Source organism: Gopherus evgoodei, chromosome 2 (genome assembly GCF_007399415.2).
Source record: "Gopherus evgoodei ecotype Sinaloan lineage chromosome 2, rGopEvg1_v1.p, whole genome shotgun sequence".
NCBI classification, from domain to species: domain Eukaryota; kingdom Metazoa; phylum Chordata; order Testudines; family Testudinidae; genus Gopherus; species Gopherus evgoodei.
In genome coordinates, this window is record NC_044323.1 from 294,566,636 (window position 1) to 294,590,510 (window position 23,875).

General features: G+C 48.9%; 2 protein-coding genes across 2 annotated transcripts; one reads left to right on the forward strand and one right to left on the reverse strand.

Moving 5' to 3' along the window:
- Positions 1-3,960: 3,960 nt before the first annotated feature.
- On the reverse strand, positions 3,961-4,969 carry LOC115647162 (heat shock protein 30C-like). The gene has a single exon (XM_030553930.1). The coding sequence runs from the start codon at positions 4,914-4,916 to the stop codon at positions 4,230-4,232; it is 687 nt and encodes a 228-aa protein (XP_030409790.1). The 5' UTR covers positions 4,917-4,969; the 3' UTR covers positions 3,961-4,229.
- Positions 4,970-5,796: 827 nt separating this feature from the next.
- On the forward strand, positions 5,797-14,477 carry LOC115647163 (heat shock protein 30C-like). Its single transcript, XM_030553931.1, has 2 exons — positions 5,797-6,761; positions 14,185-14,477. The coding sequence occupies exons 1-2, from the start codon at positions 6,104-6,106 to the stop codon at positions 14,208-14,210; spliced, it is 684 nt and encodes a 227-aa protein (XP_030409791.1). The 5' UTR covers positions 5,797-6,103; the 3' UTR covers positions 14,211-14,477.
- The last annotated feature ends 9,398 nt before the right edge of the window (positions 14,478-23,875 follow it).

Here is a 23,875-nt window from a genome sequence, read left to right on the forward strand (position 1 = left end):
ATCACCACCAGCACCACTCATTATGGGGATGAATGGTTATGAAAACCAACACCCCTGTAAAAGGAAAGAGGATCTCCCGATCCCAAAGGACCCAGCCCCAGGTCAATATACCCATCAGATCTTACTCGCAAATCACGCTGTTGCCAATTCTTAAGAATCTAAAATCTAAGGGTTTATCCATCAAAAGAAAACTATAGATGAGAGTTAAAATTGGTTAAATAGAATCAATTACATAGAGTAATGGCAAAGTTCTTGGTTCAGGATCGTAGCAGTGATGGAATAAACTGCAGGTTCAAATCAAGTCTCTGGAATACATCCACAGCTTGGATGGGTCATTCAGGCCATTGTTCAGAGCTTCAGTTTGTAGCAAAAGCAGCAAATAGTCCTGTGGCACCTTATACACCAAGAGACGTATTGGAGCACGAGCTTTCGTGGGTGAATGCCCACTTTGTCGGATGCATGTTTGTAGCAAGGTTCCTCCAGAGGTAAGAAGCTGGATTGAAGACAAAATGGCAGAGCTTCCAGGGCCTTTTATATTCTCTCTCGCGTGGGCGGAAACCCCTTTGTTACATAGTCTCTAAGGTGCCACAAGTACTCCTCGTTCTTTTTGCTGATATAGACTAACTCAGCTACCACTTTGAAACGGGAAACAAGATGGAGTTTGTAGCCACCTGGTCAAGTCACATGTCCATGAATGATTCAGCTTTTTTGCAGGCCAACGCCATTGTTTCCATGTTAGTTTCCACGTTCCCAGGAAAGCTCAGATGTGGATTGGCGCCTCCCAAAGTCCGTTGTCAGTTAAGTGTTTCTTGATAGGACTATTCTCAGTAAGTGCCCATTCTCAGGAAGCTGACCAAATGCTTCACTGAGGCTACTCAGAATCAAACACATTGAGATACAAGTACAGGGCCAATATTCATAACTCCAAATACAAAAATGATACACACATACAGACAGCAGCATCATAAGCAGCCAGTCATAATCCTTTCATTGACACCTCGCTCGATAATCTTTGTACAATATTATCTGCAAATAAATAACAGTGGTTGCAACAATGATCTCTACGGTCACAGTCCATGTCAATAATGTTACAGCTTCCCACTGCCTCCCTTTTTTAGGGGTTCTTTAAAGGAGACTTAGAAAAATACTCATGTTCATTGTGCCCGAGTCCAGGACAGAAGCGCAGACCAGAGCGACGGATTTTCTTTCAGAGAGGAGAGCCAGGTAGGCATGGGGAGCAGGGGAAACCCCCCAGGCTCTGACCCTGCTCCCTGCCAGGTGCGCTGGGTGGGCAGGGGGAGCCACAATTGGCCTTGGCTCCTTGGCATGGGTCCAAGTGGCCCAGTGGCTAATCCACCGCTAGTTTCAGGAACTTTGTTCTTTACCTGTCAGTGCTAGAATTGATCATGGCATCACAACATCCAACCCTCAGCCAAGATACCTGATTGTAAACAAATAGGGGCTTCAGGCACCATCCTGTGAGATTCTGTTTGGTCTCCCTTCCCCTTCCATGTTACTCTCTGCCCAGCTATTCTTCCTCCTCTCCCATTCTCTCAGCTTTCCATTGGATCCTGAAATCAACTGTACTGCACATATCAGCACAGCAAGACGAGACGGCCCGTCCAGTGCTGCCCCATCTGAGGAGAAAGGAAACAAATGATGTTCCTGACGGAATGTGATCCCCCCCAGGTCCTGAGCAATGTATGTTGTGGCTGACCTGCAAGCCTAAAGCATCCATTTATGACTGACCTTTTCTGTCCTGTAGTGTCTCAACGTGGTGGCTGCCTGTTCTAAACAGGAGACATGAAAACACTTCTGTGACCTAGGTCCCAGGGGAGCCAAATGAGGTCACTCAATGAGGTTGAACTGCAAAGAATGGGGCAGACAATCCCCAAAGCTGGTGGATATTCCAATACTTAGATTTACCAAGCCAGCACAAAACAGCTTCTAGAATACCTCACTGGTTACAAAGACGATGACAACACAGTTCCCTTTAAGCAAGCCAGCCTCAGGCCTCCACACAGGCATCCAAGTCATATATGAAGGAGATTACTGAAAATCTTACTCATCATATAAGAAAGTTCCACCAGTCCCAAAGGATCAGACACATTAATCTGGGAGGTAATGAGTATTCCAGACCCTACCCAAATACACGCTTACAGCCAATAAACTAAAATTTATTTTAAAAGAGAAGAGTGACAGTATTGCTTAAAAGATCAGTATACATGCAGACACAAGTACAGTTCTTGAGATTCCGATTCACAGCAGAGATGGTGAGCCTTGTAGTTGCAAAGAGTTCTTTCTGAATTAGTCCAAATATTTATATACTAGGTGGTCCAGTCAGGACTGAGATCTCAGCCTTATGGCTTAAGCTTCCTCCTGCATGAAGCATCAAACAGATCTGCGATAAAAAGGATCAGGTCCCAAGAGCCTTTTATGCAATTTGCAGGCTCTCTTTGACAGGTCGGAGTCCTTCGGCAAACAATAGGCAATTATGGAGACTTCTTTCCGAAGCATCACCAGTAGTTACATCAATTAACATAAGGCAATTTATTCATTAGACAATATATCACAAACTTCAAAGAGACATATCGACAATGACATTATTGCTTTCAAGATTCATTTAATGTTAGGATTCTCTTTTGATCTGTTAATATTCCTTTTTGAGCTCTGAACCAACAGCTATAGTGACAGACAGGAATGGTCTGTTTACACGGCTAATCATTAAACAAGATAAAAATAAACACATCCAGTAAGTATCACCTTTAATTTCTAACAATATAACTTTGAATTTCAAAGTTCTAGTCTATCTAACATGGAGTGGCCCTAATTACCATTTTCATACCTTTCTAAACATACCTCTAAAGCAGGGGTCTCAAACTCAATTTACTTTAGGGCCGGTGCCAGTCCTCAAATCCTCCCAGAGGGCCAATAATGTCAATGAAGGTGGTCTTCAAAAAAGAAAATGTTTATATTGTATTTTTTATTTACTATTTCTTAGAAATTGTAAAATGGTCATATAACTTTGTATGATTCTTCACCTGCCAGAGAGTTCTTAAGAGTTTGCCAAACACCTGGAGAGGCTTCAGTTCTGTCAGTTTGTTGATGTTTGGCCTTGGTGACTGAGCAGTTGAAACCTCTAGGATAGCAGCCAGGTGTGCCTCAGACCGTTGTGTTTGGTATTTTGACTTGTTTATATTCATTGTGCAAAAAAATGAAGCTGCCTCTATGGCTGACTCCACCCGGTGACTAGCGATGGTATCTCTGTCTCTGTTCCCCAGCCAAAGGGAGCTGCGGGGGGAGGGGGAGGAGGGGGGACAGCGCCTGCAGCAGACATTTCTGGGAGCATGGCTCTATGCATCTCTCGGGCTGCAGCAGAGAGGTTCTTGGGCCGCAGATAGGGTGACTAGATGTCCCGATTTATAGGGACAGTCCTGATATTTGGGTTTTCTTCTTGTATAGGCTCGTATTACCCCCCAGCCCCGTCCCGATTTTTCACACGTTCTATCTGGTCACCCTAGCCGCAGATGGCCCACAGGGCAGGACTTTGAGCCCCTTGCTCTAAAGGCTGGCTCTGGGTCATTGAGCCTGCAAGCTGCTGAACCTCTGAAAACTGGTGTATGACTTACACTGGGGCAGCCTACAGGTGCTAGGTGCTCTGCTTCTACTCCAGCCGCATAATAGTTTTTTCCTCATGCAGTGCAAGGCCCCGGACTCTCCAATCCACCCCGCCACCCGCAAGGTATTCTTCTCTCTGGTAGCCTCTTGCAGAAGGGAGGGGCCTGGCGGTCACTATACTTGCTCCTTTAACCAGCCCATCCAACCCACGGCTCTTAACACCTGACCAGGTCTCACATCCTCCCCCTGCTGTGGGAAAGTTAAGACTGAAAATCATTTCTGCACCAGGGGGAAAAATTGAACCATGTGCAAAAGCAGCAAGAGATCACACAGAAAACAGAATTCAGACAACAGCATTTTATTTACAGTACAAAACAAAACAAGTTTAGTTATCACAGTAACAAGGTAAAAAATTCTGAACACCAACTGTGCTCTACAGCATCACAGATCATCTGACATCTTCCTCAAACACAGACACAGTCAGCGAGCAGAGTAGAGACAAAGCCGAGGAACAGGCGCACAAGTGTTGACAAATTACAACAGCCTCACTAGCTGGGCTGAGTAAAGTCAATGGAACAGAGTCCGAGGGTTACTGGAGCCAGGGGCTGGTTTCAGGAATCTCTGGGGCTGGTCTCCTCGCTCTCTCCTCCTGTCTCCATCTCGCTGCTCCCCGGTTCCTTTCCCTCCGTGGGCAGGTTTCCTTCTCCTGCCTTCACCCCCTGGCAGACACTGATGGGAATGTCTCTCCCTTGTGCCGCTGGCAGGGCCAGACGTGGCGCCTCGATGCAGAGCTGCCCATCCTGGGACAGGGAGCAGAGCACGGCCTGCACGTTCACGTCTTCCGGCAGGAGAGTTTCTCTGCGGATCTCTCTGTGTTCGTGGGAGCGGACTCCAGCCTCCGACTCCGTTTTCTTCTCATGCTTCCCCGTCACCGTCAGCTTCCTCCCGTCCACTCTCACCATCAGCTCAGCTGGGGAGAAGCCGCTCACGTCCATGGAGAGCTGGTACCTCTCCTTCCCCTGCGCCTGGGACCCGGGCTCCTTCCCAGCACCCTCAGCCAGGGTCTGGCTGCTCTGCCTCGGGGTCCTGCTCCCCTCGGCCTCCCCGCAGAGAAGGGGATAAGCCAGAAGGAGGGAGTGTCTCATTCGCTCCATCTCGTCCAGGTGCGTCTGCACGTCCCCCACCAGCTGGTCCAAGAGGCTGTGGGGACCCAGCCCCAGGAGGCTGGACACTGGGGCTCTGCTGCGAAGCCACACGGGGCCATAGTCAGGCGACTGCCACACTCGGAGCGGGAACATCCTGCGCGGGGCCGGGAGTGGCTGGTCCGAGTTCAGCTGCTGACCTGCTGCTGAGCTGCCTCTGCCTGGCTCCCTGCGGGGCTGCTGCTCACTGGCTGCGGCAGCCCCAGCGCCGCCTTTTCTACCGGGCTGGGGGCGGGCCGGGCACCTCGGGAACCTTCCTGCTCCTGCGGGCTGGGGGGGCGGAGCTCCCGGTCTGGGCTTTGCTGGAGCCTTCCCGATCCCGCTGTGTTTGCGGAGGGGGGGCGAGTCTCAGCGGCTGGGCAGGGGCTGCAGCGCGGCTCTGCCGGGGGGTGTCCGAGCCCGGCAGCATAGACACCCCGCGCCGGGCAGCCCCCCCGCGAACGGGCTATTTCTCCTCCCGGTCAGAGAGCCCCGCCCTCCAAGAACCAGAGTCACGTTTGGCATAAAGTGCCCCCCCCCCCAGCTTCGTTCAATCTGCTGCGCCCGCAGGGGTCGGGATCTGCCGCTTGTGGGGCGGCCAAACTTGGAGGGTTTCTCAGGTGCCCTGAAGCTCCTGCCTGGTGTTTGTGAAGGGGGGGGGCGCTAGGGGAGGGTATTCTCCCTGCTGCTCAGCCCCCCCACCCCCCTCAGCTCCTGCCTAAGCCAGGGCCTAGGTAGAGCAGCTGGGGTGGCAGAGACAGCGGCCGGGTGTCACCCCCCCGGACCGGAACAGACACGAGTCTCTGTTACTGTTTATTACACGCGCGCTGTGGGGGTGTTCGCCAATCTCACGTGTCTGCTCCGCACATGGACTGTCCCACCCGCCCCCCCCTCCCCAACACCGGCCGAGAACTGGCCCCCGTGCCCCCCACCCCCGGCTCCAGCCCGTGCCCCAGCGCAGAGACACACCCCGCCCCCCATCACCAGGATCGGGAAGGCTCCAGCAAAGCCCAGCCCGAGAGCTCCTCCCGCTACCGGCTACGAGAACTTGCTGGTCGCCCCCAGCCGAGCAGACCCAGGCCCCGCCCCCAGCCCCGCCCCTCCCGAGCCAGGCCCCCCCCCCCAGCCCGCAGGAGCAGGAAGGTTCCCGAGGTGCCCGGCCCGCCCCCAGCCCGGTAGAAAAGGCGGCGCTGGGGCTGCCGCAGCCAGTGAGCAGCAGCCCCGCAGGGAGCCAGGCAGAGGCAGCTCCAGCAGCAGCGTCTCAGCAGCTGAACTCGGACCAGCCACTCCCGGCCCCGCGCAGGATGTTCCCGCTCCGAGTGTGGCAGTCGCCTGACTATGGCCCCGTGTGGCTCCGCAGCAGAGCCCCAGTGTCCAGCCTCCTGGGGCTGGGTCCCCACAGCCTCTGGGACCAGCTGGTGGGGGACGTGCAGACGCACCTGGACGAGATGGAGAGAATGAGACACTCCCTCCTTCTGGCTTATCCCCTTCTCTGCGGGGAGGGCGAGGGGAGCAGGACCCCGAGGCAGAGCAGCCAGACCCTGGCTGAGGGTGCTGGGAAGGAGCCCGGGTCCCAGGCGCAGGGGAAGGAGAGGTACCACCTCTCCATGGACGTGAGCGGCTTCTCCCCAGCTGAGCTGATGGTGAGAGTGGACGGGAGGAAGCTGACGGTGACGGGGAAGCGTGAGAAGAAAACGGAGTCGGAGGCTGGAGTCCGCTCCCACGAATACAGAGAGATCCGCAGAGAAACTCTCCTGCCGGAAGACGTGAACGTGCAGGCCGTGCTCTGCTCCCTGTCCCAGGATGGGCAGCTCTGCATCGAGGCGCCACGTCTGGCCCTGCCAGCGGCACAGGGGAGAGACGTTCCCATCAGTGTCTGCCAGGGGGTGAAGGCAGGAGAAGGAAACCTGCCCACGGAGGGAAAGGAATCGGGGAGCAGCGAGATGGAGACAGGAGGAGAGAGTGAGTGTAGGGATCGGTCCTGGCTGGCAGGCCACCAGAAACCGCCCCTGCAAAACCCCCTTTTGCCTTTGCCACAGAATGCTGATTTGTCTTAGAATGCTGACTCCATATTATCACAAGATCAGGAAAGTACCGCACGCTCTGCCCACATGCACTGGGTGAGGGGACGAGAGGAAGAAAGAGTCCTCCACCAATGCGAAACAAGTAAACAAGGCTGTAAGCTATGCATGACGCTGTAACTGAAAGAATAAAAAGGTTGCCACGCCTCACGGCGGGGCGCTCTCCTGACCACACAAGCTGTCTGCGTCTGGTTCCTTCCCGCATCTGGTGACCCCGACGTGATTCCAGCCCTCCGTACCCACCGGCCGGTCGAGCCGTGGTGCACCTCAGTGCGTCTTTGCGCACTCCCTCGTGAGTATGGGGGGGGACTTGTCCGTGCAACAGAAGGCTCATGCAAAAGAGCTGGTTAAGTTACTCAAGGTAACTGGTCGCATAACAGCAGCACAGCAACATGTGGAGGCTTTACTCCATGTTATAGAGGTTAAGTGCCCTTGGTACCCCGAGAGCGGGTCTCTCGAGGTTTCTGACTGGCAAAAGATAGGCGAACGGCTTCGAAAAGAGCCGCGAGCGCCCATCCAACACATCTTGCTGTGGCAACGCTGCTCAGAGGCAATCGGGCACTTGTGGAAGGAGGCGCCCCCGCTTGCCTCTCCCACCCCTGCCCCAACTTCATCCCAGGTCACGGAACCTACATCCCCTTGTCCTCCCCTTAAGGCGACGGCTCCCAGTCCTACCCTCTCTGATCCCCCATTGCCGCCGCCTCCTTCTCCTTCCCCTTCGCCCTCGCCGGCTCAGAGCGCGGTGCAAGCCGCTCTCCAGCAGGCGATGGCGACAGGAGATTCCCCCTTGTTGGGGGAATGGGAGGGAGAACTCCCAGCCCTTTATCCAGTTAATTATAGCTTAAACGAGGCTAGGGAAACCGTTGCTACACATAGCCCATTGCCATTCAAAGTTATTTATGAACTGAATAACGGGATTCGCCAATCCGGCATTAAGTCCACTTATGCGGAGGGTCTCGTTGAGGCAATAGGTACAATTTATACCATGATACCGACAGACTGGAAACACCTGTTCCGAATGATCTTATCTCCCGCCCAATATTGTGTGTGGGACAGTGAGTTCCGGGCTGCAGCAGTGGCCTGCTCCTCTGCGGCAAACATTCCTGACCAAATTTATGGGTCGGGACAGTTTGCAGAGGTGGAGGCACAAATAGTACTCCCAAAAGAATCCTTCCAACGCACCGCACTCTGCGTCATGCGAGCGTTTCGTCGCGTCCCCGCGACTGGCAAGCCCTTGTCGTCATTTACCAGCATTAGGCAAGGGTCTTCTGAGCCATTCCACCAGTTTGTAGATAGATTAAAAGAAGCCATTGCCCGACAAATTGATAACCCAGAAGCCCAAGAAGAGCTCATTCGTCGGCTGTCGGCAGAGCAGGCTAATGCCGATTGTCGCCGCATTCTCCAAGCAGTCATTCACCGCGCGCAGTACTCTTTGGCGGACATGATCCAGGCTTGTGCCGAGGTGGGAACACAAACCCACGCCATGGCATTGCTTGCCGGAGCCTTGCGCACCGGCAACAAACCTCTGGGCAATTGTTTTAATTGCAACAAGCCGGGCCATTTTCGCCGAGAGTGCCGGGCGCCGGGGGGAGGAGCTAGCCGCGAGCGGGGACAACCACCAGGAGGAGGGGGTGGAACCCGCCCGAACAAAAAATGCCCCAAGTGTAACAAAGGCTTCCATTGGGCTAATCAGTGCCGCTCTACCCCCTCGGGAAACTCCCAGTCGGGCTCCCCTCGGGCCCCGGTCTAACCGAGGGAGAGAGCGGTTTCCCTCCCCCTGCCACCTCTGGCAGTGCGGGCATCGATTTGGAAAACGCACAAGACATGAGTTCTCAGCTCCCCGGGGAGGTACTCCTAATGCCCACTCAACTTCGGGGCCCCCTCCCTCCTGGAACGGTGGGGCTTGTGCTCCCCCGTTCTTCCGCTCACTATAAAGGCATTATGACCGTCCCAGGGGTCATTGATGCTGATTATACTGGTACCATCTATGCCCAATATTGGGGACAGCTTCCGCTGTCCCTCAAGAAAGGGGAGTCCTGGTCCCAATTGTTATTGCTTCCTTACCATTGTCCTGCAGTTTCCCTACAGGAACGCACAGGGGGATTTGGCTCCACACGCGCTGACCCCCTGCAACCTACCACCGGCGAAAAGGTAACACCTGACTCAACTTACCACCCTCAGGTCGCCGCCGTGCTCCAACACATACACAATCGTAAGCCTACCTGTTCTTATCAGATCCACGGTAAGGTTTTGACGGGGCTCTTAGACACTGGGGCTGACGTCTCAGTAATAGCAGATAAGGAGTGGGACCCTTCCTGGCCCTCCGAGGTGGCCCCTTCGGTGTGGGGTGTTGGAGGTAGCCAAGCCTCCAAGCGAAGCAGCAACTGGCTACCCTGTGGTGGACCCTGCCACACAGCTAACAGTAGCTCAAATTAAACCCTGTATTCCTCCCATTGGGTTTAACTTGTGGGGCCGAGATCTCCTTTCTCAGTTAGGAGCTACGCTTGTACTTCCTTAAACTCATGCACCCATATCACAATCATTATTACAACGAAAGCTGGCCTGAGACCGAGGTTTATACGGCTTTTGTTAGCCCCCTCCTTAATAATGGCATACACTGCGGTGACTCCGATCCAACTGCACAAAATGCCTATAGAGTAATATGTGACCCCTCTTACCGCAACCGGTTGTTTGTCCGACGCTCTTACTCACAAACCTCCTGCTCTGCGGCCCTACGCCCATTTCTGTATATTCGACAAATAGGGGGCCACTTTGAAGTATACTTTATAACCACCAATCCGGCCGCCCAGCCGCCTGCGGCGTTTTATGAGGAGGAGTACGGCGAGGACCGTGACTGGTGCCAAGCCTTAAGTACCCTACCTCCCGACTGGGATCAGTTGGACCAACATTATCGTGAATTCTCTCTCTATCCACCCATTTAATTAAGGTAATTTTCTCTGCCTTCATATGGCAGCTGCTTCACACCGCCTTAGCCCTCTCATGGAAGCCTCATTCCCCTGTTTGGGTGGAACAGTGGCCTCTCCCCGCCGAAAAACTGGCCGCACTCAATGCCTTAGTTCAGGAACAATGCACAGCCCGACACCTTGAACCCACCACCAGTCCCTATAATACCCCTGTTTTCGTGATAAGAAAGAAGTCAGGGAAATGGCGGCTACTGCATGATTTGCGAGCCATCAATAAAATCCTAGAGCCCATGGGCCCCCTGCAATGCGGCTCCCCAAATCCGAATCTTATCCCCCAAGGTTTCCAGCTGGCAGTAATTGATTTGAAGGATTGTTTTTTCTCCATCCCACTCCAAAACCAAGATAAAAAGTATTTTGCTTTTACAGTTCCTGTTCTTAATAATTCTTGCCCAACTCAACGTTATCAGTGGACTGTTCTCCCTCAAGGCATGCTTAATAGCCCCACCTTGTGTCAGCATTATGTAAATACTGCCTTAACCCCCTTTCGGCAAAAGTTCCCCTCTCTCCTTGTTTACCATTATATGGATGACATCTTGGTTGCCGCCCCTGTCCTCCCGAAGGAGTGGCTTAGTCATTTAACCTCTTCTCTGCAGGGTTACGGGCTACAAATTGCCCCTGAAAAGGTTCAGATTCATGAACCCTTTCAATATTTGGGCCATAAGCTTCACGCCACCTACTCCGTACCAATCCTTCCTTCTCTTCACCTTCCCAACCCCGTTACTTATGTGGTTTTACAACAGCTTTTGGGAGCTATTAATTGGCTCCGCCCTTACTATCAAATTACCACTCAGACACTGCGTCCCCTCTTTATGGCCCTCACTCAGGGTAAACATCCCTCAGATCTTATTACCCTCTCTACCGAACAATTGGCTGTTTTAACTGCATTAAATCAGCTTTTAGCCCAACGCTGGGTGGATCGTGCCTGCGAGAATGTGCCACCAAAGTTAATCTGTCTCTGTGACACCCTGCAGCCCTGCGCCATTGTGGCTCAGGAGCCTGCTGCTGCCCCACTACATATTCTTGAATGGCTTTACCTCCCACATTCTCCTCCTAATACCTTGTCCCCCTTGGAGCTCATGATTGCCCAGCTCATTACCAAAGGCCGACACCGTTGCCGCGCCCTTTTTGCATTGGATCCTGTGGAAATTGTCCTTCCTCTCCCATTGCGCAGCACCGAATCAGCCCTTGCTTTCTCTGATGCCCTCCAACTGGCTCTGGCAGGTTTTGTGGGTTCTCTTTCCTATCACACTAACAAGGATCCCCGCTTACATGCCATTCGTCACATTCCCACTAAGTTTCGTAACCTTTGTCAACATACCCCCATAGCTGATGCACTTACAGTTTTTACTGATGGCAGCCCCACCCGCGGTGTGGTTTCCTGGCGTTCTGACACACAATGGCATTCAAAATTTACTACTCCCCAAACCAGCCCTCAGCGAGCGGAACTTGCTGCTCTCTGCCTAGCTTTTTCTCACTTCCCCAATATCCCACTTAATGTTATTACAGACAGTCTTTATGTTGCAAATGTTGGTACTGCTATAGCTGGAAGTTATGTTACTCCACTCATGGAGCGGTCACTCCTTGCCCTATTCCTTACCCTCCAGCAATTGTTACGTGCCCGGACCCATCCATTCTTCATTGCACACATCCGTAGCCACCTCCCCCTCCCCGGGATGTTATCTGAAGGCAACGCTTATGCTGATGCACAAGTGCGCATTTCCTGGGTTCACTCCCCTACCTCCAGCCACGCCTTTCATCATCAAAATGCTAAAGCGCTTGCGCACCAATTCTCCATCCCATTGGACGAAGCTAAGGCTGTTGTCCAACAATGCCCGCAGTGTTCCTCCCTTCATTCCTACCCTCCCACTGGCGTTAACCCCCGCGGCCTCGGTGCCAATCAGCTTTGGCAAATGGATGTCACACGTTTTCCCCCTTTTTCCCCTTGGAATTTTCTTCATGTTACTGTCGACACTTACTCAGGCTACCTGTGGGCCACACCCCATAAAGGAGAACGTGTTCGACACGTTATCAATCACTTTGTTCGTTGCTTTTCTGTTATGGGCATCCCAGCCAAGCTCAAAACAGATAATGGGCCTGCATACTGTTCTCAGCAATTTGCTGCATTCTGCTCCCGTTGGGGCGTTGTGCACACCTTTGGCATCCCCTACAACTCACAGGGCCAGGCCATTGTGGAGCGTGCCAACCGCACCTTAAAAACAGCTCTCCTCCAACAAAAAACAAAAGAGGGAATTCCGCCCACCTTGCCAGACAAGGAGGAGTGGTTGGCACACGTCTTATATACAATCAATCATTTAAATCTTGTTTTTGATGGTACCCATTATGTTTCCCGCTTACAAAAACATTTTAGGTGCAAGGAGGAACTCCCCGCCCCAAAAGTGACGTATCGGCAACTCCCCGGCACTACGTGGAGTGCCCCAGTTCCGCTGATAACCTGGGGGCGGGGATACGCGGCCGTCAGCACGCCACAAGGACCGGTGTGGGTTCCAGCTCGTTACATACGTCCGTGGAAGGAGGACCCCACTTGCAACCCACAGCATGGCATGGCACCAGGGCCTTAACAATCCTATTCCCAACTTTAACTCGTTAGTGACCACAACAGTGACTCTGTCTCACGAGCGACGCCGTGGTCCACCCAATGCTCCAGTGACGTGGGGGCAAATAAAGTCCCTCTCCCGGCAAGCTGAACACCTGCTAGAACAACAAGATAAGGAAAAGTCCCCAGAAAATTTGTTGCTTGCCCTCATTACTTGTTTGCATGCTAATTCTTGTGTTTTATTGAGCATAATATATTTGTTGTTTGTCTGCCCTTGGGGTCTGGGGCAGCACATCCCCCCTATTCCCCAGCCACCAATGTATGGGAGGTTCTGGCTCTTTCTATTAATCGTACTGATTTCTGCCTTTCCCAGCAAACAGCAGTAGGACAATTACTTGGTACATGTCTTATTCCAGTTTGCCATGATGCCAATGAAATAGAAAATAGTACTTGGTTTTATTCCAGCCTAGAAAGCAACACCACAATTAAAATCTGGGCTTTTCAGCCTATCATAATTGGGGACCCCAGTCCCAACGCCTTCCAGATGGGGCTGTTCAGTTGCTTACCCCTCATGTTGCTGATTTAAATGCTAGCTGTGCACGTATGACCAATTGCACAGCACACACCTGTGTCACTCTCCCTGCCACCCCCCTTAATTGTTCCAGGCCATATAACATTTCTTATCTTTACAAGCACATAAAATTGCCCCCTGGGTGGTTTTGGACATGCACTGACCGGACCTTTAACTATATCCCAGCTAATCTTACTGATGGCACCTATTGCTGCATCAGCCGTCTGTCCCTCATTCTTATCCCCCGGTCTGAGCATACACCACGAGCAAAGCGTTCATATACTCAGCTGTCAGCTGATTGCAATTCCAAAGTTGAGCTTCTGTCCAAAACTGAATATGTGGCTCTGGCTGCTTTTTTAGTTGGTATACCTGGTTTAGCTATTAGCAATAGTAGAAATCTTAATCGATTGGCTTGTTCTGCAGTTAAAGCTCTTAATGCCACGTCTATTGCAGTGGCATTGCTTAATGAGGAACAAATGCAGTTACGCCATGGTATTTTGCAAAATAGAGCTGCTATTGATTATCTTTTGCTTTTGCATCATTATGGTTGTGAAAAAGTTAATGATATGTGTTGTTTTAATATTTCTGATCATTCTCATGCTATTGAAAACCAATTAGCCATTATTAAGAATCTTACTGCTCAAATTCAAATTGACAATGACCCATTTTCCTCCTGGTGGGACTGGCTGGCTAGCTGGCTGCCAGGATGGGGTTGGCTACATCAGCTAATTACCTACGGAGGACTCTGCCTCTTATTCCTCGTGCTCACCTGCTGTGGCATTCAGTGCATTCCCTCCTTAATTTCATTGTGCACCCAAGGGTGCCCATGGTCCAAACAAAAGCCTGCCTTTTCCTTTTAAAAACAAAAGGTGGAGATGTAGGGATCGGTCCTGGCTGGCAGGCCACCAGAAACCGCCCCTGCAAAACCCCCTTTTGCCTTTGCCACAGAATGCTGATTTGTCTCAGAATGCTGACTCCATATTATCACAAGATTAGGAAAGTACCGCACGCTCTGCCCACATGCACTGGGTGAGGGGACGAGAGGAAGAAAGAGTCCTCCACCAATGCGAAACAAGTAAACAAGGCTGTAAGCTATGCATGACGCTGTAACTGAAAGAATAAAAAGGTTGCCACGCCTCACGGCGGGGCGCTCTCCTGACCACACAAGCTGTCTGCGTCTGGTTCCTTCCCGCAAGTGAGACCAGCCCCAGAGATTCCTGAAACCAGCCCCCAGCTCCAGTAACCCCCGGACTCTGTTTCATTGACTTTACTCGGCCAAGCTAGTGAGGCCGTTTGTAATTTGTCAACACTTGTGCGCCTGTTCCTCGGCTTTGTCTCTACTCTGCTCGCTGACTGTTTCTGTGTTTGAGGAAGATGTCAGATGATCTGTGACGCTGTAGAGCACAGTTGGTGTTCAGAATTTTTTACCTTGTTACTGTGATAACTAAACTTGTTTTTTTACTTTAAATACAAATGGTGTTGTCTGAATTCTGTTTTCTGTGTGATCTCTTCCTACTTTTGCACGTGGTTCAATTTTTCCCCACGGTGCAGAAATGATTTTCAGTCTTAACTTTCCCACAGCAGGGGGAGGATGTGAGATCTGGTCAGGTGTTAAGAGCCATGGGTTGGATGGGCTGGTTAAAGGAGCAAGTATAGTGACAGTCAGGCCCCTCCCTTCGGCAAGAGGCTGCCAGGGAGCAGAATATCTTGTGGGTGGCAGCGTAGATTGGAGAGCCCAGGGCCTTACACTGCATAAGGAAATAACTATGATGGGGCTAGAGTAGAAGCAGAGCACCTGTACGCTGCCCCAGTGTATGTCGTACACGTTTTCAGAGCAGGGAAGGGGGGAAATGGCAGTACAGCTACAGTTAATGGTGGCCAGCACCAGGAGTTCTCAGCCAGGGGGTCCTGCCCCACTATGCAGCTGGAGAGGCTCAGAGAAGGGTGAGAACTAGCAGAGCCTAGTCCACCCCATCACAACCTCCAAAAGGAGAGAGACTTTTAATAGGATTTAATTACCTTGTTTTCTACAGTGTTGCTTTTTAGTCCTTACTTGTATTTTGATCAATAAACTTCCAACTTTAGAATGGGTGTGTTGGGTGTTTGCCAAGAACCCAAGTGAACCAGGGTCTCTCCAGAGACCGCCTCCGCCCAGTGGTTTCCCCAGGAATTGAAATTGAGGGGGTTGTCATGACCAATGAGATATATAACAGATATGAATAAAGTAAATGTTTTGTTAGGATAATACAAATTTAACATAAGGATAATACAAATTACACCAAAATATATAACAGGTCTAGATTTCTAAAAATATATAAAAACAATTGTTAAATGTATTTAATTTAAATTGACTTTTGAAAAGTAAGCCATCATGGGATAAGAGGAAAGTCCTTTCATAGACTTTAAGGTCAGAAGGGACCATTATGATCATCTAGTCTAACCTCTTGCACAATGTACGCCACAGAATCTCACCCATCCACTCCTGTAACAAACCCCTAACCTATGTCTGAGTTACTGAAGTCCTCAAATTGTGGTTTGAAGACCTCAAGCTGCACAGAATCCTCCAACAAGTGACCCATGTCCCATGCTGCAGAGGAAGGCGAAAAACCTCCAGGGCCTCTGCCAATCTGCTTGGGAGGAAAATTCCTTCCCAACCCCAAATATGGCAATCAGTTAAACCCTGATCATGTGGGCAAGACTCACCAGCCAGACACCCAGGAAAGAATCCTTTGTAGTAACTCAGATCCCACCCCATCTAACATCCCATCACTGACCACTGGGCATACTTAGCTGCTGATAATCAAAGATCAGTTGCCAAATTAATTGCCAAAATTAGGCTATCCCATCATACCATCCACTCCATAAACTTATCAAGCTTAGTCTTAAAGCCAGATATGTCTTTTGTCCCAACTACTCCCCTTGGAAGGGTTTTCCAGAACTTCTCTCCTCTAATGGTTAGAAACCTTCATCTAATTTCAAGTTTAAACTTCCTAGTGTCCAGTTTATATCCATTTGTTCTTGTGTCCACATTGGTACTAAACTTAAATAATTTCTCTCCCTCCCTAATATTTATCCCTCTGATATATTTATAAAGAGAAATCCTATTCCACCTCAACCTTCTTTTGGTTAGGCTAAACAAGCCAAGCTCTTTGAGTCTCCTTTCATATGACAGGTTTTCTGTTCCTCGGATCATCCTAGTCGCCCTTCTCTGAACCGGTTCCAGTTTGAATTCATGCTTCTTAAAGATGGGAGACCAGAACTGCACACAGTATTCCAGATGAGGTCTCACCAGTGCCTTATATAATGGTACTAACACCTCCTTATCTTTGCTGGATATACCTCGCCTGATGCATCCTAAAACCGCATTAGCTTTTTTAACGGCCTGTCATGGTATAATTCCCCACTCTGAACCTTAGCGTCCAAAAGATGGGGTACCAGCATAAATTCCTCTAAGCTCAATTACTGGCTTAACACTTGTAGCGCTGCCACCATCCAGGAATTCCAGTGCCTGGTACACTCTGGTCCCCCCAAAACCTTGCCCGGGGACCTCCAAGACCCAGACCCTCTGGATAACACAAGGAAAGTAAACCCTTTCCCTCACCGTTGCCTCTCCCAGGCTTCCCCTCACTGGGTAACCCTGGAAGATCACTGTGATTCAAACTCCTTGAATCTTAAAGAGGAAAATCCACCTTCCTCCCTCCCCCTCCCAGACTCTCCCTGAGAGAGAAAGTAATCCTTTCTCTCCCCCTTCCCTCCTTTCTCCCCACCAATTCCCTGGTGGATCCAGACCCAGTCCCCTGGGGTCTCACCAGAATAAAAAAACAATCAGGTTCTTAAACAAGAAAAGCTTTTAATTAAAGAAAGAAAAAAACAGTAAAAATTATCTTTGTAAATTTAAGATGGAATATGTTACAGAGTCTTTCAGCTATAGACACTGGGAATACCCTCCCAGCCTAAGTATACAAGTACAAATTAAAATCCATTCAGCAAAATACAAATTTGAACTCCTTCCAGCCAAATACACATTTGCAAATAAAGAAAACAAACATAAGCCTAGCTCACCTTATCACCTAGTACTTACTATTTTGAATCTATAAGAACCTGTATCAGGGAGATTGGAGAGAAACCAGGTTGCACGTCTGGTCACTCTCAGAACCCAGAGAGAACAACCACCAAAAACTAACAGCACACACACAAACTTCCCTCCCTCAAGATTTGAAAGTATCCAGTTCCCTGATTGATCCTCTGGTCAGGTGATGGCTTGGCTCACAGATCTTGTTAACCCTTTACAGGCAAAAGAGATATGAAGGACTTCTGTTCCATTAACTCTTAACTATCCGTTTATGACACAGCCATCTCACATTGGTGGCTCATAGTCATCCTGTGATCAACCAATACTCCGAGGTCCTTCTCCTCCTCTGTTACTTCCAACTGATCTGATTGAGATGACCCACAGAAGGTGTGAGGAGAACTTAACAAAGGGAAATAGAATCAATTAGTGTAATGACCCAATCAGTGGGAGAACACTTCAACCTCTCTAACCACTCAGTGACAGACTTGAAGGTGGCAATTTTGCAACAACAAAACTTCAAAAACAGATTCCAAAGAGAGACTGCTGAACTCGAATTAATATGCAAATTAGATACAATTAACTTGGGTTTAAACAGAGACTGGGAATGGTTGGGTCATTACACTAATTGATTCTATTTCCCTGTGTTAGGTTCTCCTCACACCTTCTATGGATGGATGCATCAGGTGAGGTATTTCCAGCAAAGATAAGGAGGAGTTAGTACCACAATTTGAGGACTTCAATAACTCAGATATAGGTTAGGGGTTTGTTACAGGAGTGGATAGGTGAGATTCTGTGGCCTGCATTGTGCAGGAGGTCAGACTAGATGATCATAATGGTCCCTTCTGACCTTAAAGTCTATGAGAGGACTTCCCTCTTATCCCATGATGGCTTACTTTTCAAAAGTCAATTTAAATTAAATACATTTAAAAAAAAATTATATGTTATTAGAAATCTAAACCTGTTATATGTTTTGGTGTAACTTGTATTATCCTTATGTTAAATTTGCATTATCCCAACAAATCATTTACTTTATTCATATCTGTTATATATCTCATCCGTCCGGACACCCCCGCCGCCCCTGTAAATTCGAACACCCCCCCTAATTTCAATTCCTGGGGAAACCACTGGGCGGAGCTGTCTCTAGAGAGACCCTGGCTCACTTGGGTTCTGGGCAAACACGCAACAGTCCCCAACACACCCAACACACCCATTCTAAAGTTGGAAGTTTATTGATAAAAATACAAGTAAGGGCTAAAAAGCAACACTGTAGAAAACAAGGTAATTAAATCCTATTAAAAGTCTCTCTCCTTTTGGAGGTTGTGATGGGGTGGACTAGTGTCATAAACAGATAGCTAAGGGTTAATGTTCTTTTACCTGTAAAGGGTTAACAACAGTAACCTGAAACACCTGACCAGAGGACCACTCAGGAAACAAGACTTTTTCAAATCTGGGTGGAGGGAAGTTTTGGGTGTGAGTTCGTTGTTCTTTGTCTTGTGTCTGTGCCCTCTCGGCTCTGAGAGTGATTTTTCTATCTCCTGCCTTTCTAATCTTCTGTTTCCAAGTTGTAAGTACAAGGATAGTAAGACAATAGATTTATATTGTTTTCTTTTGTATTTAGATGTGTGTAGTTGCTGGAATGTGTTTTTGGATAAGGCTGTTTATTCATTTTTTTTCCTTTAAGCAATTGACCCTGTTTATTGTCATCTTATTACAGAGACTATTTTTAATGTCTTTTTCTTTCTTTTTTTTATATAAAGCTTTCTTTTTAAGACCTGTTGGAGTTTTTCTTTAGTGGGGACTCCAGGGAATTGAGTCTGCTCACCAGGGAATTGGTGGAAGGAAAAAGTCAAGGGGAAAATCTCTTTGTGTTAGATTTACTAAGCCTGACTTTGCATACCCTCTGGGTGAGGGGGAGAGATTAGATCTCTTGGTACTTGTGTTTCCAGGACTGGAAGCAGGGAATCTCCTAGGGTCGTCCAGGGAGGGGAGCCTGGGAGGAAGTAACAAGGAAACAAGGGGAGGGGGTTATTCCCCTTTGTTGTAAGTCTCAAGGCATCTGAGTCTGGGGGTCCCCCAGGGAAGGTTTTGGGAAGACCACAGTGAGCTAGGCACTGTATAATTCTTAGCTGGTGGCAGCGATACCAGGTCCAAGCTGGTAACTAAGCTTGGAGGTTTTCATGCTAACACCCATATTTTGGACGCTAAGGTCCAGATCTGGGAAGAAATGTTATGACAACTAGGCTCTGCTGGAGGCCTTGTGGTCCTGCCACACTCTGCCCCAGAAAAGGGCCTTATTTAATGTCCAGGAGGTGGGCAGATGGAAGCCCACACGTGGCTAAAGGCCCCTTCCCCATCCTTGCAGGAGGAACCACTGGACCTGGGATCCAGCTAAACATGGGGGACAATTAATAAATAACAGGGCAGGGGGTGGAGGTCACAGGTGCAAAACCAGGGATCCAGAGGGGGACACAGAGCAGAGAAACCCAGACAATGTCTGCTATCTATAGGGTCCCTGCACTGGGACCCAGAGAAGCAGGTGGGTCTGGGTCATCTCTCCCAGCCACTGGGATAGTGGCTTGGACTCTGAGCACCTGGGGCACTGCTCTATTATGGAGCAGGGACAAACTGAGAGAGACACGAGAGAGGGTACTGGGAGAGACCCCTGTTGGACTTGTACCCCGAAAGGGGTTTGTGTTGCTTTTAATCTCCCAGACAAACTGGTCTGAGTTGGCTGGAGGGCTGAGTCACTGAAGACCCACCACAAACAGAGAGAGAGTGCAGGACATGCACTTGGCCAGGGGCGCTCACGAGAGGTGAGTCTGACCCCATTACAGAGGTAAAATATTGGAGTCTCTTATTTTATCATCAGCCTTTCTGTGATGGAAGAGGAAGAGCTATTGGTACTCTGCCCCGATGTGTGTAGTTGTGAGGTTATGCGATTAAAATATGACCACGCAAACCCTTGGTGCTACCACTGTTATAGAATTGCAACGGATCTTATACGAAGTGACACATGGCCAGAAAGGGTTCAGCAGCTTGCAGGCTCGATGACCCAGAGCCAGCCTTTAGAGCAGGGGGCTCAAGGTCCCAGCCTGTGGGCCATCTGTGGCTAGGGTGACCAGACAGAATATGTGAAAATTTGGGACAGGGGCTGGGGGATAATAGGAGCCTATACAAGAAAAAAAACCAAATATCAGGACTGTCCCTATAAATCGGGACATCTGGTCACCCTATCTGGGGCCCAAGAACCTCTCTGCTGCAGTCCAAGAGATGCATAGAGCCATGCTCCCAGAAATGTCTGCTGCAGGCGCCGCTCCCACCCCTCACCCACTGCAGGTCTCTTTGGCTGGGGGACAGGGACAGAGATACCATCACTAGTCACCGGGCAGAGTCAGCCATAGAGGCAGCATCATTAGTTGCAGGGCAGAGTCAGCCATGGAGGCAGCTTCACTTTTTTGCACAATGAATATAAACAAGTCAAAATACCAAACACAACAGTTTGAGGCACACCTGGCTGCAATCCTGAAGGTTTCAACTGCTCAGTCACCGAGGCCAAACATCAACAAACTGACAGAACTGAAGCCTTGCCAGGTGTCTGGCAAACGCTAAGAACTCTCTGGCAGGTGAAGAATCATACAAAGCTATATGACCATTTTATTATTTCTAAGAAATTTGAAATAAAAAATACAATATAAATGTTTTCTTTTCTGAAAACCACCTTCATTGACATTATTGGCCCTCTGGGAGGATTTGAGAGGTGGCACCAGCCCTAAAGTAAATTGAGTTTGAGACCCCTGCTTTAGAGATATGTTTAGAAAGGTATGTAAATGGTAATTTGGGCCAAACCATGTTAGATAGACTAGAACTTTGAAATGCAAACTTATATTGTTAGAAATTAAAGGTGATACTTACTGCATGTGTTTACTTATATCTTCTTTAATGATTAGCCATGTAAACAGACCGTTCCTGTCTGTCACTATAGCTGTTGGTTCAAAGCTCAATAAGGAATATTAACAGATCAAAAGGGAATCCTAACATTAAATGAATCTTGAAAGCAATAATGTCACTGTCGATATGTCTCTTTGAAGTTTGTGATACATTGTCTAATGAATAAATTGCCTTATGTTAATTGGTGTAACTACTGGCGATGCTTCAGAAAGAAGTCTCCATAATTGCCTATTGTTTGCCAAAGGACTCCGACCTGTCAAAGAGAGCCTGAAAATTGCATAAAAGGCTCTTGGGACCTGATCCTTTTTATCGCAGATCTGTTTGATGCTTCATGCAGGGGGAAGCTTAAGCTATAAGGCTGAGATCTCAGTCCTGACTGGCCCGCCCAGTATATAAATATTTGGACTAATTCAGAAAGAACTCTTTGCAACTACAAAGGTCACCATCTCTGCTGTGAATCGGAATCTCAAGAACTGTACTCGTGTCTGCATGTATACTGATCTTTTAACCAATACTCTCACTCTTTTCTTTTTAAATAAATTTTAGTTTATTGGCTGGAAGCGTGTACTTGGGTAAGGTCTGGAATACTCATTAATCTGGGAGGTAATATGTCTGATCCTTTGGGATTGGTGGAACTTTCTTATATGATGAATAAGATTTTCAATAATCTCCTTCATATATGACTTGGATGCCTGTGTGGAGGCCTGAGGCTGGCTTGCTTAAAGGGAACTGTGTTGTCATCTTCTTGGTAACCAGTGAGGTATTCTAGAAGCTGTTTTGTGCTGGCTTGGTAAATCTAAGTATTGGAATATCCACCAGCTTTGGGGATTGTCTGCCCCATTCTTTACAGTTCAACCTCACTGAGTGACCTCAGTTGGCTCCCCTGGGACCTAGGTCACAGAAGTGTTTTCATGTCTCCTGTTTATAACAGACAGACACCACGTGGAGACACTACAGGACAGAAAAGGTCAGTCATAAATGGATGCTTTAGGCTTGCAGGTCGGCCACAACACATGTTGCTCAGGACCTGGGGGGGATCACATTCCGTCAGGAACATCATTTGTTTCCTTTCTCCTCAGATGGGGCAGCACTGGACGGGCCGTCTCGTCTTGCTGTGCTGATATGTGCAGTACAGTTGATTTCAGGATCCAATGGAAAGCTGAGAGAATGGGAGAGGAGGAAGAATAGCTGGGCAGAGAGTAACATGGAAGGGGAAGGGAGACCAAACAGAATCTCACAGGATGGTGCCTGAAGCCCCTATTTGTTTACAATCAGGTATCTTGGATGAGGGTTGGATGTTGTGATGCCATGATCAATTCTAGCACTGACAGGTAAAGAACAAAGTTCCTGAAACTAGCGGTGGATTAGCCACTGGGCCACTTGGACCCATGCCAAGGAGCCAAGGCCAATTGTGGCTCCCCTTGCCCACTCAGCGCACCTGGCAGAGAGCAGGGTCAGAGCCTGGGGGTTTGCCCTGCTCCCCCTGCCTACCTGGCTCTCCTCTCTGAAAGAAAATCCGTCGCTGTGGTCTGCGCTTCTGTCCTGGGCTCGGGGACAATGAACATGAGTATTTTTCAAAGTCTCCTTTAAAGAACCCCTAAAAAAGGGAGGCAGTGGGAAGCTGTGACATTATTGACATGGACTGTGACCGTAGAGATCATTGTTGCAACCACTGTTATTTATTTGCAGATCATATTGTACAAAGATTATCGAGTGAGGTGTCAATGAAAAGATTATGATTGGCTGCTTATGATGCTGCTGTCTGTATCTGTGTATCATTTTTGTATTTGGAGTTATGAATATTGGCCCTGTACTTGTGTCTCAATGTGTTTGATTCTGAGTAGCCTCAGTGAAGCATTTGGTCAGCTTCTTGAGAATGGGCACTTACTGAGAATAGTCCTATCAAGAAACACTTAACTGACAACGGACTTTGGGAGACGCCAATCGACATCTGAGCTTTCCTGGGAACGTGGAAACTAACATGGAAACAATGGCGTTGGCCTGCAAAAAAGCTGAATCATTCATGGACATGTGACTTGACCAGGTGGCTACAAACTCCATCTTGTTTCCCGTTTCAAAGTGGTAGCTGTGTTAGTCTGTATCAGCAAAAAGAACGAGAAGTACTTGTGGCACCTTAGAGACTATCTAACAAAGGGGTTTCCGCCCGCACGAGAGAGAATATAAAAGGCCCTGGAAACTCCGCCATTTTGTCTTCAATCCAGCTTCTTACCTCTGGAGGAACCTTGCTACAAACATGTATCCAACAAAGTGGGCATTCACCCACAAAAGCTCATGCTCCAGTACGTCTCTTAGTGTATAAGGTGCCACAGGACTCTTTGCTGCTTTTGCTACTAACTGAAGCTCTGAACAATGGACTGAATGACCCATCCAAGCTGTGGATGTATTCCAGAGACTTGATTTGAACCTGCAGTTTATTCCATCACTGCTACGAGCCTGAACCAAGAACTCTGCCATTACTCTATGTAATTGATGCTATTTAACCAATTTTAACTCTCATCTATAGTTTTCTTTTGATGGATAAGCCTTTAGATTTTAGATTCTAAAGAACTGGCAACAGCATGATTTGAGAGTAAGATCTGATGGGTATATTGACCTGGGGCTGGGTCCTTTGGGATCGGGAGAACCTCTTTCCTTTTACAGAGGTGTTGGTTTTCATAACCATTCATCCCCATAACGAGAGGTGCTGGTGGTGATACAAGGGAACTGCCGTATCTGAGGGAATTGCTTGGATGACTTCTGATTAGGCAGCAGGTAAAACTGACGTCCTCTCTGTTTGGCTGGCTTGGTGCCTTAGTAATAAAGACACCCAGCTTTGGGCAGCGACTACTCTGCTCTAAGCAACTTG